The sequence below is a fragment of the Lemur catta genome, chromosome 1 (genome assembly GCF_020740605.2).
Source record: "Lemur catta isolate mLemCat1 chromosome 1, mLemCat1.pri, whole genome shotgun sequence".
NCBI classification, from domain to species: domain Eukaryota; kingdom Metazoa; phylum Chordata; class Mammalia; order Primates; family Lemuridae; genus Lemur; species Lemur catta.
Window position 1 is genome coordinate 243995533 of NC_059128.1, and position 20769 is coordinate 244016301.

The window sequence follows — 20769 nt, forward strand, 5'->3', positions numbered from 1 at the left end:
ATATGATTGTTATTATAATCCTCTTCCTGTCAATGTTTTATGGATATTCAAAAGTAGGAATAAAAAAACCCATAGGAATATTTAGGAAGAAACAGAATTTAAAATATCACAGAAAATATACTGATCTATTCTTGAGATTTCCTTATATTCCTGTTTCCAGAAAAGAAAAATGACCATCTACAAATAGTTTCCTGTATGATCTTCCAAGGTGCTAAGATGCCTTATATTTTTCTGGGCTATTTCCAATATTTAAACAAATTGTAATGGTGGTGGTAGGGTGGGAGGCTCTTACTTCAACAAATGTGTTCTAAACTCAGTATAAAGTCTATGGTAATGCAAGAAAATCATTGAAAATTGTTTTATTCAAATTCACTAACATATAACCATTCTCACATCTAATAGGTAAATTAATGTGAAAACATATCCATGAGGTTGAGAAAATATACCCATAAAATAAATACCACTTATTTTTCAAAGTGGTGCCTGCAATAACAAAATTATTGTTATCACTTCTAGTAATTTTCCCAGTATAAGAGAAAATTCACTTTGGTATAGTTTATATTTTAATATTCTCTTCAGATTTAATCTTTTACTGTTTCTCTCTTTATTAGTTAGGGTTTAATCAAGTTGTTGGTTTTTTATAGATCTGTATTTTTTCCCTATGTGTATCAATTAGATTATAAAGTAGAGGACAATTTGATGTAAGCTACTGAGGCCAAATTTGTAGATGCTCTCACTGCCTCACATCTGTCTTTGAAATCATGGTTGCCCTCTTGTCCTGTGGGAAGTTTTCATGGTCTCTTCAATGTTCTCAAAACTATTAGTTTCATTCATATGCAAGAAAATTTAGCATTGGCATTTTAAAATGTCACTGAAAAGTCTGCATGTTTTATTTTCTTTTCCATGTTTCTCTCTACTCCTTTCTTTCTTCCATCTGATTTGTTCTAAACACATGCTTCTTTCACTTATTTTAACAATTCCTTTTTCTCATTTTACATTTGATCTTTTCACTGGGGTTATGTTTCTAATTATAGCTTAAGTTTTATAGATGAAAACACTGAATGAATAAATTTAAAGTCCATTACTGGAATCCCAATTTAAATCTGGGAAGCTTCTCAGCTAAATATTAGGAGACAATCAGTTTCCTCTTCTCCTTCCTCTCTGGGTAAATAGTTCAGGGTCATTAAGTTTTAATAAACATACCATGTAAGTAAAATCCTCATTTATCAGGATTCTTTAAAATGTGTATCTTCTCAGACAATATTAAACTAAGAAAAACAAAATTGCTCTTTGATTTTCAGAAACCTTTCCAAATGTATTATGTCCCATGCATTCACCACAAGAGGGCACACCTATGTATTAATAAATGCACTATGAGCCTTTGGTAGCATGGTTTGATGATGATTTTATGAAGATCTTGTTTTATCATGCTTTTATGTCTTTTTTTTCCCTTTGGTTTGTACAGTTTTTCTAAAGTGATCGTCTGACTACTGTAGTTTCTAATGTTGAGAATGAATTTCGTTTTAGAACCAGAGGGATATTCTTGACCAAAAAACTCTGGAAACTGCAATTCCAGCAGTTTCTTCTATTTCCCATAAGGTATATGGAGTTCAAACAAAATCTAATCATTTCCACGTACCTTAAAACACCAGCAACTTTAGAGATATTAAACGTTCAATGACATGATTTGAAAATATGTAATTGTTTTAAGACTCTGATATAAAATTCAGCACCTGAGGCAACTGAATAACTTCGGTGTCTGAGAAAAGTTTTCATGTTTTGGTCACAGGTTATAGTTATATAATAGCTTAAAGCATTTTCACAAAATTTTATAGGCCTTCAATAAGTTCCCAGGGAGGGGCATACACTTTTACATCAGTCACTACTGGAGAAAAATGATTATCACAGATATCTTAAGAAGAAGAAACTGCAAAAAGAAGGTAGCAAAGTAGAAAATACTGAATTCATCAAAGGTAACAAGAAGAAAACATCAGGGCTAACAATTTCACCCTTTATTATGAAGTATGTTTTACACTAAAAACTATCTTCTATTCAAAACTGAAAAAAAAATACATGGGCTAGATAGTATAGCATAACACCAAGAATAATGTCAGGGAAGTTATTAATTTTTATTATGCAGTATGTTCTTATTAGTGTAAGTAGAACAACTCTAGCTTCCAATCATCCACTCCCATCTCCTCCTCTCCCATCTCCTTTCCCACTGTATGGACAAATCTTTTACCTGCTTGTGACTTTTGTCTTATCTAATGATGTGTAAGGCTGGAGGGGGAAACAATTGCATATGTGTCTAAATTGTATTAGAGCAGTTAATCAAGATGGAGCCCTAAGATAACCTGTTTCACAATCAATTGCATGTTTATTAAAAACCCAGATTTCCAGATCATATCTTGCTACTCTTTCCTCAGACCTACTGAATGAAAATGAATCTTTGGGGCTAAAATTCGGAATCTTCATCTTAAATAAGTGTCTTAGGTGATTCATATACCGTTAGTCTCAATAGTGGCTAGGACTCATACTTTAAATTATTATCTTGTTGTTTCTTATAATATTCCTGTACAGAGCAACAAGATTTATTAATTCTATTTAAGATGTGGAAACTGAGGCATAATGATTTTAAATCAGTGACCCATGTTTGTTCACTGAATGGTGGCCAAAATGAGATTAAAATCAGAGCTCCAATTTAAAACCCATTATTTTTCTACCATATTATTTCTACAGTGTTTTATTCATTACTTAATGACTCCACGTCCATATTGGGCTACTGAAATGCCTCAATTATGAAACCTAGAGAGGATGGGGTGCAGAGAAGGGTGTAAAATAGCTTACTCCTTGACTTCTTTGTTAGTTGCTACTTTATATAAGAATGCAACTCGGTTCTATTGAATTTCTGCTTTTCCTTTAGTGTCAATTATTTTTAAAAGCAAATGTATCTTCACCTTAACTAAGAACCACAGCCAGAAAACTTTCCTACAAAAAACCTGAGTCTTTAGAAAAATATATGCTATAACATTTAAATTTAAAATGTTGGCTTCCATTAAAGAATTTTACTTTTATAGCATGTATGAAAAACAAACTTTTGAACCACTAAAAAGAACCAGGTAATGATTCAATTTCTATAAAAAGAAGAGAGTGAGGACCAGAATGTGTTAGGACCTAAATTATGCAATATATACACGCAAGAGTATTCTAGAAAACATTATCTTTATATATAATTCATTTAGCAGCTACTTATTTGTGACACATATTACACAATGATTAAGAGCATGGTTAAACAACTGAATAATGTACATGCTTTATGATAATATCCTGTTCTTATTGCAGGTTTAAAGAAACAAAAGTAGGTATGGTAAAACTTTGTGCATTTATGTTAATGCAAACAAGGCACGATATGTATGTATGAAAATATTGATGGATCATGGATACATTCAGAGGTGTTCCTTGCAAAGAGAAAGAGGCCCAAAGGAGAGACTGGGGAATAGCTCTTTTCAGTCATTTTATCAGTGGTTTTCTTTTGCTTTCCTGTAATGAACCATGCCTGCAAATATTTGACCTATGAAAACACGATCAGTAAATAGCTCACCCAAACCAACCAAGGAATAGCCAGGTGGGAAAATACAGTAAATGGGGAAAAAAGGTCTTTATTTCATAATAAGGATACTGATAAATTTCTATCATGCTTGGAATTCAGTATTTTATCTCTAAAATGCACACTTTGAGATTCTGTAGTGCTTTCTCTAGTTTGGATCTCCTAATGATAATTTATAGGCCTGGAAAAGTTGATGATTGTGGAGCTTAATGGTAAGCCCTGTGGTGACAATGAGGAATAGGTATTGAATTTGAAACTCTGGAAGAATCTGAGGTTTCTTGGAATACTGCCCAGAATTCCATTAAAAAAAATCAGTAATAGTAATGTTCATTTCCTTAGTATCTTTATTTTTCATTTAAAAATAAATGTTGCCCAGTGAAATGACCTTCAGCTATGCTTTTGATTAAATAAATAAGTCTCATTAAAACAAACTACTAATACAAGGGAGAAGAAATTTTAAATATACCGATCAGAGGCATATATTGGAAGTCTGTCAGGAACTATTTCCTTCTCTATTTTTTATAACATATATTGTTTTCTTTCCCTTAACATAGCATTAAAATATTATTGTAGAATAACTTTCAAAATTTGAAAAACAAAATTAAAAAAATTCTGAGATATGTTTGCATTTGTAATATGTATCGCCAGAGACTAAAAGATATTTCTCTTTGTTTCTTAGCCTTCAAAGACTTTCAAGTACTGCTGTCCACTGCCTTCTGCAAGGGTCTCAGAGGTGAGAGATAAAAGGACTTTGCATACGATAGAAGAGAATTTGCAGTGGGAAATACATAGTTTCCCATGGAGTAACCATGTGACTTGTGTATATCACTTAATTTCTTTGGGCCTCAATTTCCTTATCTTTAAAAACAACACATTATGTGTGTGTGTATGTGTGTGTGTGCGTGTGCGTGTATAATTTCCAGGCACAAGATAGCCCAAGTCTCTCCACCACTCTTCATTTTTTCAATTACCAGCCTATACCAAGCACCATCATTTCCTGTCCAGGGTGGTGCAAATGGATCTCTTTGTTCTCTTCCTGTCCCTCTGCAAATCATTCTCCACATATCACCCAAAGTGAGCTCTTAAAAACACAAATCTTATTATATCATCTTCTGATTAAAATCTTCCAATGGCCTCCCTTATAAATAGAATATAATTTCTACTCCTTTCCACAACCTTTGAATTCCTATAGGATCTGAGCCCTCTGTCCTTATTTCCTTACCACTCTCCCCTGCTTCTCAGTGTGTCTCCCATCCTGGCCTCATTCCTAGTTCCAAAATATGCCAACCTTGTTCTCACCTTATGAGCTATATTTGTTTTTTCCTCATCTTAGAACATTCTGATTTCAGATATTTTCTTGGCTGGTACCCTTGTAATTTTCAGGTCTCATTTCAAACATCACCTTAGCAAAGAAGCATTTCCTGGCCATGCCTTCTAAGGTACTGACTCATTTCTGTTTTTTATTTTTTATTATATATTTCCAGTATTTATCTCACTGAGAATATCTTTTTTTCTTTTTAAAATTACCTTTATTTTTGCCATACTCAAGACTGTAAAGTGCATGAGAAAAGCTTGTTTACTGGAATATCTCCAATGACCAGAAAAGTGTCTGACACAGGTAGGCACCAATACACATATGTTATATAAAATTGCACGGTGTAATTAAATATTCAATAGCATGATAATTTAATGTCTCTCTTCTCCCCAGACTCTAGCATTTTTTCAGCTTTACTGAGATATAAGTGAAGAATAAAAATTATACATATTTAAATTGTACAACTTGATGTTTTGATATATATGGTGAAATGATCACCACAATCAAACTAATTAACAACCATCACTTCACCTAGTTACCTTTTTTTAAAAAAATTTCTGGTGAGAACACTTATGATCTACTTTCTTAGCAAATTTCAAGTGTACAATACAGTATTGTTAACAACAGTCACTATGCTGGACATTAGATCTACAGAACGTATTTATCCTAACTGACACTTTGCACCCTTTAACTAACATCTTCCCATTCTCCTCTCCCCTCAGCCCCTGGCGACTACCATTTCACACTCTGCTTCTGTGAGATTGACTATTTTAGATTCCACATATAAATGAGATCGTACAGTATTTGTCTTTCTGAGTCTGGATTATTTCACTTAGCATAATGTCTTCCAGGTTCATCCATGTTGTCAATAATTGTAGGATTTCTTCTTTTTAAAGGCTCAATAATATTCCACATGTTCTTTATGCGTGCATTCATTTTGTTTCTGTGTCTTGGCTATTGTAAATAATGCTGTAGTAAACATAGGAGTATAGATATCTCTTGGAGATGCTAATTTCATTTCCTTTGGTTATATACCTAGAAGTGGACTTGCTAGATCATATGGTAGCTCTGTTTTTAATTTTTTGAGAAATCTTCATACTGTTTTCCATAATAGCTGTACTAATTTATTATTACCACATACAGTGTGCAAGCATTCACTTTTCCTTATATCCATACCAATACTTGTTATCTTTTGGTTTTTTGAAAACAGCAATTCTAACAGGTGTGAGGCGATATCTTATTGTAGTTTTATTTGCATTTCCCTGATGATTACTGATGCTGAGTGCCTTTTCTTACACCTATTGGCCATTTGTATGTCTTCTTTTGAGAAATGTATATTCAGGTCCTTTGCTTATTTTTAAATGAGGTTATTATAATTATTTTTATTTTTGCTATTGAACTGTATGAGTTCTTTATATATTTTGGATATTAACTCCTTATCAGATATGAGGTTTGTAAATATTTTTCCTATTCTGTAGGTTACCTTTTTATTTTGTTGATTGTTTCCTTTGTTGTTCAGAAGCTTTTTAGTTTGATGCAATCTCATTTGTCTATTTTTTATTTTGTTGAGACTCTAATCACTTTTGTCTTCATTACCCAATTTATTGATTTTTGTTTTCTTACGGAGGTTTCAAATGTAATTTATCTAGTACTTCTTATATTTTTCTTTCCAGTTTTTTTGTCACAGGAATATAGCATCCTTTTGACATTAGAGATGAAATTAGTAATTAAACATTAGTAATGACTTTATTTCCTTTGTTGGTACCTTTGAAACTCTAGGTCTAAAGTCAGCAGGTTTGCATACATTGTCCTATTTTGTCTCTTTTTCTGCACAAGCAAGATGAGCCAATGACATTGTACTCTCTGCTTGCTAGACATCTGGTGATTGATCTTTCCCAGTAAGTAAATTTAGTCTGGGTTTATTTTAAAATCACTGGGAGCTGGGAGAGTAACTCTGAATTGGACAGTGTTGGATGTTGCTAACACAAAAACAAATAGCTGTTGGTATTTCCTGTGATTCTTGGTTAATCATCAGGGTGTGTATGCCAAACATCTTGAGAACTGTGACTGGCATTTGATTATTTCTCATTGATCAGCATTTAAGTTAGAAGAACTAGATGTATTTCAGATGTTTGTAGGTACTAAAATATGTTATTTTATTAATCATCCATCTTAGATTTTATCCAGGCTATAGGCATCTTTTTGTACTCAAAGCATTTGGTAGAATGCTTTCAGAGATTTTCCCCTGTGCTTGTGAATTTTCTCCTCTGCTTGTGAATAGCCTAACCCATGGTGGTAAATGCTTTAACATTTGCTACATTTGTTACTTTCTATTGATAAATTTTCACCTGTTTAGAATATATTAAAGATTGTTTTAGGCTTACTCATTTGATGAGTTGTGATTATCAGTGATATCAGAGAAGAAATGAATGTAATTTCACTGAAGACAATGTACTTTGTACTTTTAGTTGCAATCACTTTCTTTCTACCTGTTTCTTATTGGTTTTATTACCAGTAATTAATTAAGCAGCCATTAAGTAGTTAGTGTATTATTGTAGCTGTTGGAAACCTTTCAAAAACATAAAAGATAAATCTCTTGCTCTCCACAAATATCAAAGGTATATTACCTTAGACAGAAACAAAATAAAACAACTACTTGTAAGTCATATGCCAGATCTTGAGTGCTGAAAAGAGTTTCTCAGGGTTCTCTTATATTAAATAATGCCTTACGAGGTCTAAGGTCTTTTGTAAAAAAATACATATTGGAGAGACAAAAGGATTACACTTAAGGGTTTCTTTCTTTCCTTTTGTACAGGCTTTGTACAAATAAAAGATAGAGGTTGTTTCAAAGCTTGGCTTGACTTCTTAATAGTATGTATGACTGAGCCAGATGGATCCCTCTATCTTCACAATTTCTGATGGAGCTTTTTATGTCATTTTTTCCTGTGTATGTTAATCTTTTCTAGGTGCTTTGCTACAAAGAGCTCTGTAATTATCATAAACCATTGTTTCCCAAGCTTCAGAGATGAAGGCTTTTCAGGAAATAATTCTGTAGATAGTAATTTCCTTTGGTGTTATTGATTTCCATTTCCATGTTATGCTTAAGATCTGCTGTTTTCAATTCACCCAAGTAATATATTTCATAGACGTTTAGTGCCCTTTGATACCACCATCTCAGACAAGTACCATTAGGATTTTGGATCTCTCAGCCTGTGATTCCAGCTGGTATATGCGGTGTTCATTCCTGGAACAGTTATTAGAGAAGACTCTTTGCATTTAGCACATGTTTTCTCTGGTTTGTTAAGCCTTGTTGTTCTTTCATCTCCATTGCTGTGGAATTGCTTTCTGACATATAGACTTAAGGTGTAGAGACCACTAACTCTGAGGATATACCTTTTATACACTAAATCATTAGAATTTCTTTTGCAAAATATTTATATTGAAAAAGGTAAATAAAACCTGTCAGACTTTTCATGAATTAATCCATCAAAACTTGCTTGTTCAAGAGTACTTTTTTTCCCTTTAAATTTAGGAAATTCTAGTATTGGTCCATTGATTACTTCCTCTTCATCTAATTATAATGATCTACATACTTGACTGATTTTGATTGACTATGATCATACTATCTGTCCAGTGAGAACTTTTTTTTTTTTTTTTTGGTGAAAAGTCATTTTGTTGTTTTTCCTAAATGGCATAGCTCCTTTCTTGATGATGAATTTGGTTCATCCAGCCTAGATTTTATTGTTTTTTACTCTTTCAAAGTTTATTTATTCATGATCTTTTTTACTGAACAAGAAGTTATTTAAATCTTCACATTATAGCATTCTGATAACATTGCTATTTTTCTCACTTCTTTTCTTTACACTCATGCTGCTGAATTTAGTTTTGCCTAAAAGAAACTGCCATTTCCTTTACTTGAATTTTTAAGCAAATTCTGTACAGGAGCCTGTCCTTATATTCTATTTATGCTGCTCTATGTAGCTTTTTGCACGCTAGCAGTTTTCATGGTCTTCTTCCTAAGGGCCTGCCTTTGCACCCAAAGCTGTCAACCCCCCCTCCATTTTTAGCTCGGCTAAGCCTCAAACAAAAATTAAAGTCATTCTTCAGCTTGGCCCTGGTTGAACTAGAGTAGACTTAGAGTAAGCTATACATTTTATTACATGTTGTATCTTAGCACAGTACCAGCCACACCAATGACTTGATCAACAGAGAATCCCATGGTAAGATTTCAAAGGATAAAATTTTATTCTTCAACATCGAAGAAATCAGAAACATTTCTCTGTGCAAGTCCTTTTATTCAGTGCATTGATTATTGTATAATTTTAGTTGAAAGTGTTAAACTTTTTTTCTCATTGCATAAATTTTTATACCATTAATTTAAAAGAGACAAAATGAGTGAAAATTCTGAGTATGTTTTCCTAAAAGGTTAAACATGATCTTCAGGCAAATCTCAACTACTTGTGTTAAATTAAAACACTTAAAGAGAGAATAGTAAAGGATCTAGAATAATTTTTATCTGACTTGTATTAAAAAATATTCTTGAAACTGGACATGTCTCAAGATTTAAAAGTTCACTTCAGGAAAATCACTCTAATTCATAAATGCTTGAATTATGCAAAGGAAGACCTCCCCCTAATTTTATGCATTAAGTATGTCCCCTTAATGCTGCTTCATTATTTGTTGTAATTATCTCCATGTTGGGTATAGGCTGTGCCTTCTTAGACTGATAGGAGATTTGACTTTTTTCATATTTTATGTGGAACAGGGGAGGTTAAGTGTTGGAGCTTGGAAGAGGTCCTATGAATGCAAAGTAAATAGAATTAAGATGTTAACAGAACTGTAATTATGCAGATTATGTGTTGTCAGTAATGAGGCTCTGTATTTCAACAAAGAAAATACTTATGTGCAATTGCTGCTGTCAAAGAAAAAAAAACAAAATTTGCCATGGATAACACAAAATGAATGCAATTCAAAATTAAAATCAAGGCTTCACAAAGTTTTTAACAGGTATTGCAATAAAATGATTCTTCTATTTTGCTTTGATCTTTAAAATATAAGATAGAATTTACTCATAATGATTTTTAAAAAATCTGAACATTAACTGCCATTATATTTTAAATAAAACTTATCTCTTAAAACAGATGAGTGTGAGCCATAATATATCTTTTAATGTTCTTTTTAGGTAAACAGGATCTCATTTCCATAATTGAGACCAAAAAGGCTTAGCATTTTCAATGTAAGTTTAAGACTGGGTTGCCTAGCAATGTATAAATGAAAGAGTCAGTCCCTCCTCTGGAACTGGTTATAAAACAGTTGTCCATGTGAATGTGTGTCAGTTCAGAAAAGGAAGTGATTTCTTAGTACCTGAATTATAAGCAGACAGAAGAGCATGTAATTCAATGAAAACAATCCTGTCAGTAACTTTTATGCAGATTAATTTAGCCAAATAACACTAATTATATATGCATTGCTAAATGTGGGTCATAAGCACTTACCAGTCTCTCCTAAGTGCTTGGTAAGCTTGTAAGAGCAAGACCTCAGTTCTCATCTAGATCCTATTTTTTTCCTTCTATTTTTGATCCACAATGTATATTTCTTGGTTTTCATGTCATTACCAGTTCTTAAGGTCTCTTTTCAAAGGCTTGATGTACTTTAGCACAGGGCTTAAATGCTTTACCAGAAAAATCTTGTCTTACTCTTGTTGCCTTTCATGATGCATTGTTCACCCTTGGTGTTTGCACATATGCGAGTCTTATCATATGCTGTATTTGGTTATTCTTAGTCCTGTCCCTGTGTAGCCATTTATCTCTTCTCAACAACCTAGTTATTTTTGGTTATTGGTGCAGGACAGTTCTTTGTGTGGTCTTGGACAGACTCAGTTCTCCTCCCTTTCTTGTTTGTAATTACCTAGAGGAACTGTAGAATATGTTGGGAATGTAATACCCTTATATAGGGTGGAACTGTCTAAAATGCCTGGATTTTGTTCCTGTCCATTCTCAGGAATGTCACATCTTGAATTCAGGAGTAAAACTGCCCAGAACAGTCCAAGCTTTGTTCCTCTCTCCCTGGAAGCAGGATGTTCTTCAAAGCTTTGTCCAGTGTGTTCTGTGGCCTCTCAGGTACATAACCCAGGGTGGGCTGTCTTGCAGAGTCCCCCAGCTGTGGTGAAAAGTAGGGCATGTGCATCAAGACTCATCCACCCTGGGTAGCTTTCTTGAGCCTTGGGAGATGCATTCACAATGGACCCAAGACTTCTGTCCCTTGTGGACTATCTGTAAGTAACAAACCTACTTCAAATAACTTGTGTGACTATATTCTGACTTACTGGATTCAGACAAATAGGTAACTGATGCATGGTGGACCTACGTAGTGGCTCAGGATGCAGTGGGCATAAGTGTATGGACTCCTGTTTGTAGTGCTTAGCATAGTGATGATCTTTTGATCTTTGCTATTCTCCACAGAGTGGGAATCTTCTCTTGGGATTGGCAACTAGTGAAACTGCTTCACAATTGGCCCTCCAAAGAATAGGGCCTGAAATATGCCACCGCTATAATAAACTATGTCAAGCACACAATGAATGAATGTGTCTTAGCCATAGAGCAGGGCACACAAAACACTCAAGTTGTAGGAAGAAATATTAGAATTTCTACTTATATTTAGTTGTAAATATCCTTCTCTTTAGTGCATTTTATAATGTAGATAACACTGCCATATATTACATGTATATGACTTTTGAATAGGGCTCTAAAGGACTCAGTCATTGTTGGAGGGTAATCTCTCTTGTCACATCTGTTCTGGTCTGGCCACTCCGGTTCTCATGGCCATTCTCCTTATCTGCACATGTGGACCAGTCCAGTACCATTGACAGCGCTGGGCTCACTCTGCTCACTCTGTCTTTCCAGCCTGTCTTCTTTAACCAGCTCTGATTGCTGTTGGTTGCGGTATGTGGTTCCCTAAATTGGCAAAGTCATCGTAACAGAAAATGTCTATCTATTCTGCCCCTATTTTGATTAGAAAAGGATAGCTTCCATGTAGCACACTGTTCTAAAGATATTTTTTCCCTTGAAGATTACAAAAAAAATAAAAGTATGCCAAAAAACTCAACCTTTATCCACAATGTCTTCTTGTTCTTAAACCCTCACAAGCTCCCTCTCCTCCAAACTCTTGCTGATGCATAATTTAAAAACATTTACAAATAACAAGGAAATAGCAATTATATTTACACAGCAAGAGAAAAATCAAAATCATCTAAGGTATAAGACGTGTTCCAAGATAGTTATATATAGATACAACTTCTAAAAAATTGAATCATATTTTTAAAGACATATCAAGGGAGCTTGCTCTTTAAAGTTATTTTCATGTAGATACTTTTATAAAACAAAGAATCATTTTCATATAAATGATCATTATTTCCATGTATTTTATTATACAGAATATGCTTGAGTTGAGGTATCGCTTCACTAGGCAGTAAAGTTTTCTAACTATATAATTCCTTTTAACAGGAAATATAAAGAGTGTTTGGGAGCTGAATACATTCATATAAAGCTCTAAAAGTTTTCTACAAAGTGTCAACGGCATGCTGATGCTCATTCAGCATTATCTTGATGACTCAGAGACAGAGTATCTGTGAACTTTGGTTATAATTTTGCTTTATAATCTAATGCCATCAGCCAGGGCATCTCTAACAGGGATCCTCTGTCTTGATTAATGGCATCTCCATTCCACCAGTTGTTTAATCTAAAAACATTAATGTCATCTTTAAATTCTCCTTCTTCCTTACAATTTGTAGCTAATTAGTTATCAAACCTTATAAACTATATGTTCACAGTGATTTTTAATTCTCTCCCCTCCTCTTTATGCCAACCACCATTGCCCTAGTTAAAGCCAGGTGGCCTTTCCAATCTATAGAAATAATGCCTAACTGCTCTCCCTGTTACCAAGTCCTCGTGTCCTTCAATACTTCCTTCCTTTCTTCACACTGTTATCAATAATATCTTCTAAGACTGCAGTCTCCAACCCTGGGCTGTGGACCGGTACAAATCTGTGGCCTGTTAGGAACCAGGGCGCAGAGCAGGAGGTGAGCAACAGGCTAGCCCCTGAAGCTTCATCTGTATATACAGCCATTTCCCATTGCTCATATTATCACATAAGCTCTGCCTCCTGTCAGATCAGCGGCAGCATCAGATTCTCATAGAAGTGTGAACTCTACTGTAAACTGTGCATGTGAGGGATCTATGTTGCATGCTTGTTATGAAAATCTAATGCCTGATGATCTGGGTGGAGCTGAGGCAGTGATGCTAGCACTGGGGAGTGGCTGCAAATACAGATTATCATTAGCAGAGAGGTTTGACTGCTCAATAAATGTAATGCCCTTGAATCATTCCAAACCGCATTCTCATACCTCCCCACCCACCGTCTGTAGAAAAATTGTCTTCCATCAAACCAGTCTCTGGTGCCAAAAAGGTTGGGGACAGCTGTTCTAAGACATACTTTCATTTTTGTTATTCCCCTATTTAAATAAGTCAATATCTGTCTTCAGTTGCTATTAAAAAAAATTTAAAAAACCCTCAGATTTCTTGGAGTACCACTCAGGTACCTTCACAATTACTTCTGAAAAACTTGGGCCCTCCACTGTTCTTGGCCCCACACTACCATTAAGATGCCCATTTACTTCTCTGGATTTCCATGACTTTTCTCTTTCTCCTTCCTCTGTCTGGACTACCTTTCCTCCAACTGTCAGCCTAATGAAATCTTCTAAGACTTGGCTCACATTTTGTCTTTTTGTGACGCCTTCTTCCTACCTCAGTAACATTGCTTAATGCACTGAATTGCAAGGATGCATTAGTTTGTCTACCCTGTCAAAGCATAACATCTTTGAAGGCAAGAACTTTGCTATTTTAAGTCTTGAATGTCCATGTTCATTATAAAGTGAGTCCTCTGAGCAGTAAGACTTTAAAAAAATATAACTTGATTACATTATATGCCATTTAATTGATACCTCTTAAATTCAGAGATTTATTTCTTAATCAAGACATAATCTGTAGCTTTTCACAGGTACTTTTTGGAGTGTTAATATTCTGGTTACCTAATTTGCTATTTAATCCTGCAGTCTGATCTAAATTTAAAACAGCCCTATTTTAGGCCTCTTAGTCTCTATAACGACACAAGACAGAAAATGCCTAGAGTCTAGATGTCAAATTTGATCTGACAAACATATATATATATATATAAAATAATTTAAGTTACCTACCAATTTTATTACTATCTTAAATTTGATTGCTAGCTTCCCATTTTAAAAGGCAGTTAAAATATTATTTTATAAGGGATTTCTATATAGGCTTACAGCCAAGGAGTCTAGTAGTTATTTCCTATTTTAGTCTTTTTGCAGATTGATTTGTTGCAATTTTTATAAATGTTATAATTTATAATATATAAAATAATTTTAAACACTATTCTCCACTGTTGGAAATAATGTGCTAAATAGAAAAATTTTATATGCATTGTTCTATAACTCCAAAAGTTGTTTTAAGTTATACATTTATAAAAATAAAAGAGAGGAAAATAAAGACCTTGAGAAAAATAAAAATAGTTATGATATTTTTCAATTAAAAATGGAGTCAAAATGCTTTTTCTAAAATAAACAAATCATTTTCAGAATTGATAGACTTTTTATGAAGTTTTCCTGGTCAAATTAAAAGATCAATAGATAGTGCTACTTTATATATTGGAAAATGAGAGATTAAATTATTTGCCTTAGAACTATATTTCTTTGTTGAAGAAATTGTGAAAAAATCATTGATGAATTAATATAGAGCATTTCTACAAAGCAAATAGAGTAAGGGTATAAAATATTCTATTCATAGTATTAAACCTTCATCTATTCTGGAGTAATTGAATACAGCAAAGTTTCAAAAAATCTCATAGAAAATGAAATAAAAAGGAACTAAATAATGGAGCTGCATCTTTCAAAATAATATGTAAAGTTAGAAAAGGAACAGAATAAAAACATCTTGAATAGTTTTATTGACTTATTTTTTCATTGAAACTGATTTTCAAATAAGTTAATAGTGAGACTTTGTTTAAAAAATAACAGGATATAATATAATTTTACAAATAATAGTTTTAAGATAACTCTACAGAGACTTTGAGATTGAATTTCTCAAAACAATAACCAAAGAGATCAATGAAATGAATTGGCTTAGGGCATTCAGAAATATTTAAACTGTTCATGTGATGAATTGAGATTATGTAATTGACAGATGATAGTTTTGTTCTACAGTTGTAAACTTTTATTCCTGCTCACATTTTCCTCAAGTATCATTTAGAAAAAGGTATAGCGTATACTTACATATCTCCAGAGAAACCTATGCTGTTCATTTTAAGATATGATCAGATCATTCCATAACATTTGAAAAACAAATCATTTCATAATCACTAAATTACTATCATTGAGTTAGTAATGGATTGCACTATATGTCTATTGAACTCTATATAACATAAATAATTATTGAAGCAACAAGAATTCTTCAGGCAAAGACAAGTCTGTTGTGAGGGCAGTCATGAGATGTACCTCAAGTGTGATATTAAAGTCCCAGCACATGAAAGAAAGAAAACAGTCAAATATAAGTTTCAAATTTTTTTAACTAGGGACTCAGATAAGGCAAATACTTCCCGATTAAATAATGATGTAAAATTAGCAAAATGATAAATGAAAGCAGAACACTGGGAAAATGAAAACAGAATTACTCCAATAACACTAAAAACAATAAAAGTAAATTATATTGAGAAAGGGCGTATAACTTACAGTAGTTGTATAAGCAGCTTCTGGATCATCTTCTAGCACTCGAGAGAGACCAAAATCAGAAACTTTGCATACTAGGTTGCTATTGACCAATATATTCCGAGCCGCCAGGTCCCGGTGCACGTAACCCATGTCAGAAAGATACTTCATGCCCGACGCGATGCCGCGGAGCATGCCGACCAGCTGGATGACTGTGAAGTGGCCATCGTGTTTCTGCAAGAGAGTCACATCGTTTAATTTGATTTATTCGAATGCAGTGTGTATACGTATGCATTAAATAAGATCCTTAAATTTAATTTGCTGGCTCCATTGAAGACAAGCATCAAGTTTGATGACCATTTACAATTTTCATAAAGAAATGTAAGAATTTGACTTACAAAGGGAAGGGAAAATCTAGCTGGAAATGATGAAGGAGAACTGAACAAAGGACAGAAAAGAGGCAACCAAATTAACTGCCAGAAAAAATGATGTGAAAAACTTTAGGTAATAGGAAGGAACTAAAGTCAAATGAAGTAAGAGCGAAGGCTACCAAGAAAGAAGAATCTACTTTCCATAGTTGTGAGCTTTGAACCAGCCATACACGCGGGCAGAAGGGCAGCAAAACCTAGGATTGATGGAACCTGTGTGGTAACTAGAGACACTGTGAAAAATGGGAGTCAGGCCAGGTCACTCAAGGGAAAGAAAATATGATGGCACAAGCAAAAGTTTAAAGAAACTGCAAGAGAAAGAAAAAAACACAAGCAAACAGAAAATAACTAGATTTTTCCTTTTTCTTTGTTTTGTTATATAGGGAAAATACAAAAGAAGCTGGTGGCAACTGATTGAAAATGGGACTATTTTAGCTTTTGGTTAGGGCATATTAAATTAAATAATATGAATAATGAGCAAGGCACGATATTGGTATATAGTAGTAAATCCCATCTTGTTCCCTCCACCTTGATTTTAAAATAATGTTTGTTTTTTTTAAAAAAAAGAGTAAAAATAATCTAATTGTCATCTGTGCAAAATGTATGCACCAGTGAGACCAGATACAAATAGTATCTCTTAAATCAGAAAAAATGAAATAAAAATTCTTAAGTTTGAAAATAATGTATATTGTTCTATTTATTTAGTTACTGTTGACTTTAATGGAGTTATAGAAAAATTCTCAAGTTGTTTTTATGTATCAGGCAAAATTTATTTATGACTGATTTTAAAAATGAATATCTGTAAGAGACTATAGGGTATATTAGCTTATGCTGTATAGGAGAAGCACAAGTAAGAGTATCTTAAAATTTTTCCAACTTAAAGCAGTTTTCATGAACACACATCTGATTGCAAACCATAGCATAACTCAATCACAGGGATGATCTGACCGTATCTGTCATAGTGACATAGTTTCCTATACAATGATGATTCATTGTTCAGACAAATGAATAAGCTTATACTACAAATGAAATAAACTTTCTCTTACTATATCAACTTATCTCCCTGATAGCTCTGTGATAATATCTCCTAACTTAAGTGCAGAGTAAGGAAAAGTATACTCTCCTAAAATAAACACTCTTACCGTAAGAGTATCCATTTAAGCAAGCTCTTCTGTATAATTAATGTGTAAAAGACAACCTAGCAAAGAAAATCTTTGGTGTTATTAGCTCTTTATGTTTCTAATCCATCTTTTTAGACAGTACATTATTAGATGAAGTCTACATCTTCTATCATGTACTCACATACCTCTCCTCTATTAGGAATCTCAAAACCTTTGAGTAGAATTGAAAACATAAATTCTTTTGGCCTGGGATGAATTACACTAAATTTAAAAAGGTTTCTGTTTTACCTTTACAAAAGTGAAGTTGCCTTGTATCATAAGTTCTAGTCAAGCAGAATTTCTAAGTAGCAGGAAGTGTTAATGGGCCCCCTGAAAACTAAAGAGTACCTCAGTTTACTTATATGTGAGATGGAAATAGAATCATCTAACTCAGAATTGTAGGGAGAAGCACACATAAGATATACAGCACAGATTCTGACTTATTTTAGTAACAGTTATTATTTAACAAATCCTTGTCATTATTATTATTATGTGTAGTTTTTATAATGTTAACATGAGTCAGAAAATTCTCCTCTTACTTTCCTGAAAAATTGTCAACATAAGCTCCTATATGAATAAAGAAAAATAATTACTTAAGACCAGGTTGAAATTTAATTTTATGTCTATTCTGAGGGTAGCACAAAGCACCAAATTACTTTTTAACAGCTTTATTGAGATATAATTAACATACCATAAATTCATCTTTTTAAAGCATACAATTCAATTGTTTTTAGAGTATTCACAGAACTGTACAGCCATCACCAAAGTCAATTTTAGAACTTTTCATCACTCACAGAAGAAACTCCATACTCACTAGCAATCACTCCCCATTGCTCCCCAATCCCCCCCAACATCCTAAACCACCACTAATCTATTTTCTATCTCTATAGATTTTCCTATTTTGTATATCTCTTAAATGGAATCATATAATATATGGTCTTTTGTGATTGTATTCTTTCACTTAGTATGTTTTCAAGGTTTGCCCACATTGTACTATGTATCACTATCTTAGTCTTTTTATTGCTGAGTAAGTTTCTATTCCTTTTGTTTACATTCATCAATCAGTTGCTGGACATTTGGGTTACTTCTACTTTTTGGATATAATGCAAGTTATTTTTAATTAATTATTTTGAATATTTTTGTCATCAACATTTGAAGATATTTTGATTAATTGCTTTCATATTAATCATATGATAATCAGAGTTCTAATATCAATAAATGCTATCATTAAAAAAATGAGATTTTTATGTATGAAAAGAATCTAAAAAATGAGATTTTGATGTATGAAAAGAATCTTTCTCCATATTCTGCCATTGTACTTTACAGTGTAGTATATTTATTTCTAATTCACTTGACCAAGACTTTTTTAGGGGTCCATGGAGTCAAAATTATTTTCATAATAGCACTAAGATGTGTATCTGCCTTTTTTCACCAGGTTGATATTTGTACTAATGGTACAAAAATCTGATGGGTAAAACTTCAGGAGTCTTAACAGATATAGGAATCAGGGCAGTAGCATCAAACCAAACTGTAATAGTATCCTCATATTCTTCTCTGCCACATGCTTGAACAGAAAGAAAGAAGAAACAGCTGGTTTCTCTTAATAATGGTGAAGCAGTAAAACTTATTAATTTTATTAAATATTGATCTTTGATTATACACTCTCAGGAACAATACCTGTTAGGAAGAGAAGAAAGCAGGATTAGGCAGCAGGAGAAGTTCAAGTGCAGTGCATTCACTACAAAGACCTTCATCCATCCCATGGGATAGCCTGTATCTGAGATAACCCTTTGGAGTTGGCCCAAATTGAGGAAAAGGACTGGGCCCTTCTACTCCCACATCAATCAATCATTGGATTCAGGCTGCCCCTGTAAAGGGGTCACGGCCTTGGGTGAGGTGGCTTTCTCCAGCCAATGGTTTTTCCTAAAGACTCAGCTTAGAGCTGTCAGCCCCCAAAACTCTACAGTCTGTGAGAATAAGGGAGTTGATCTTGAGAGCTCTCCCAATAAAATTCCTGCATGAAAATCTCCTTTTTCTAATGTGTTTCCCAGGGAACCCAGCCTGTGAAAATCTCTCTCTCTCTATCAATCATCTACCTACCTACCTATCTATCTATCCATCATCTATCCATCCACTCATCTATCCATTCATCCATCCATTTTCTGCAGATAAAACATAGGCTTGATGAAAGAAAAGCTCCAGAAACAGTTATATATTCCTTTGGGAATGCATTTCTTAATTTCTGCCACATGATTATAGGGAAAAATAGCTAAAATTCATTAAACACTACAAACCAGTGACAGACTAAGCTCTTTACAGGTCTCTCATTTAGTCTTCACAATAACGATATTATGTTAGTGTAATCATTATCTCCATCTCATAAGTGGTCAAACTGAAGGACAAAGAGATTTAATAACCTAGTAAGTGGTGGAGTCAGGATTTGAATCTAGGCAATCTAATTCCAGAGCCTGTATTCTTAGCTAGGAGTTGCTGGAAAAAGAGCTGGACAAAATTTTACCTCACTCTGGGTTAGTTTGGGCAACACAATTTGGCATAATGAAGCAAGGTCTACAGCCCTCTGAGACCAACAAACCAAAAATAAATAAGAACACTGCAGATAAACCAACAGATGAGGATCCATTCATCTATGTCTGGCGAGAGGAACAGCCGTATGTATTCATACATAAAGTGGCACAAATCTATTTCTCTACAAATGATGTAACTCTCTTCTTCAAACAGAATCTATATTCCTTTTTTCTAATTCTTGTCAATAGAGCCTCCTCAAGTTTGTTTTACATATTAGTGTCCTTGAATACATTGGATAGCTAATAAATGGTGACTGAATTAAATAACCTTTGATACTGTCGTGTAGTGCACTGGTTGCTATTGCTATATTGTTCTTATTGTCTTGTATAAAACAGATTGTTTTCTTTCCTTAAGCTAGGACATGGGTTTTATCCCTTTTACGTTGCATTTCTATTACAGCATCCACCATACTGCCATGCATTGTGTCATAGCTCAATAAATATTAAATCAAATTGAATTGAATTGTTTATGAGGGGAGGAGAAAAATGTGAGAGTGCTGAGATTTAATATCTTTGGGCTTCCTACTGAAGATTAATCAAAAAGAAACTATGAATTTATTTATGACACATGTTTTTTTTTCCAGGAAGACAGATTCAAATGAAAGGGAGTGAATGTGGCATATTTACACACTGCATCTCAGAGCTTAGTAGCTAGAATTCAGTTTGTCTTCATCCTTCTCTTTGCTCTCTCAACCTGATTGCTGAGAAACATGGAGTTTATCCCCTCACTGACAGAAAGTGTGAGCCTGATTGGAAGGGATTTCTGAAAGCTATACATAATAATGTCTACTATTTCTGAAAGCTGCAGACCTCCATCAGACCCTCTTTCAGACCTAGAGCACAGCATCCACCCGATCTGAGCAGTCACCACATGTCACATTGTCTCTGCAGTAA

General features: G+C 33.7%; 1 protein-coding gene across 2 annotated transcripts in view; it reads right to left on the bottom strand.

The window, feature by feature from the left end:
- The window catches only part of EPHA6 (EPH receptor A6), an 836036-nt gene that overhangs the window by 81966 nt on the left and 733301 nt on the right, over positions 1 to 20769 (bottom strand). Inside the window, exons 7-8 of one of the 2 annotated variants that reach the window (XM_045557625.1) lie at positions 15727 to 15936; positions 11753 to 11875 (exon numbers count right to left, since the gene is read on the bottom strand). In XM_045557625.1, coding sequence (XP_045413581.1) covers positions 11753 to 11875; positions 15727 to 15936 — 333 coding nt within the window. Of the gene's footprint in view, positions 1 to 11752; positions 11876 to 15726; positions 15937 to 20769 lie in introns of those variants that run through there. The other variant, XM_045557615.1, reaches the window with a different exon arrangement.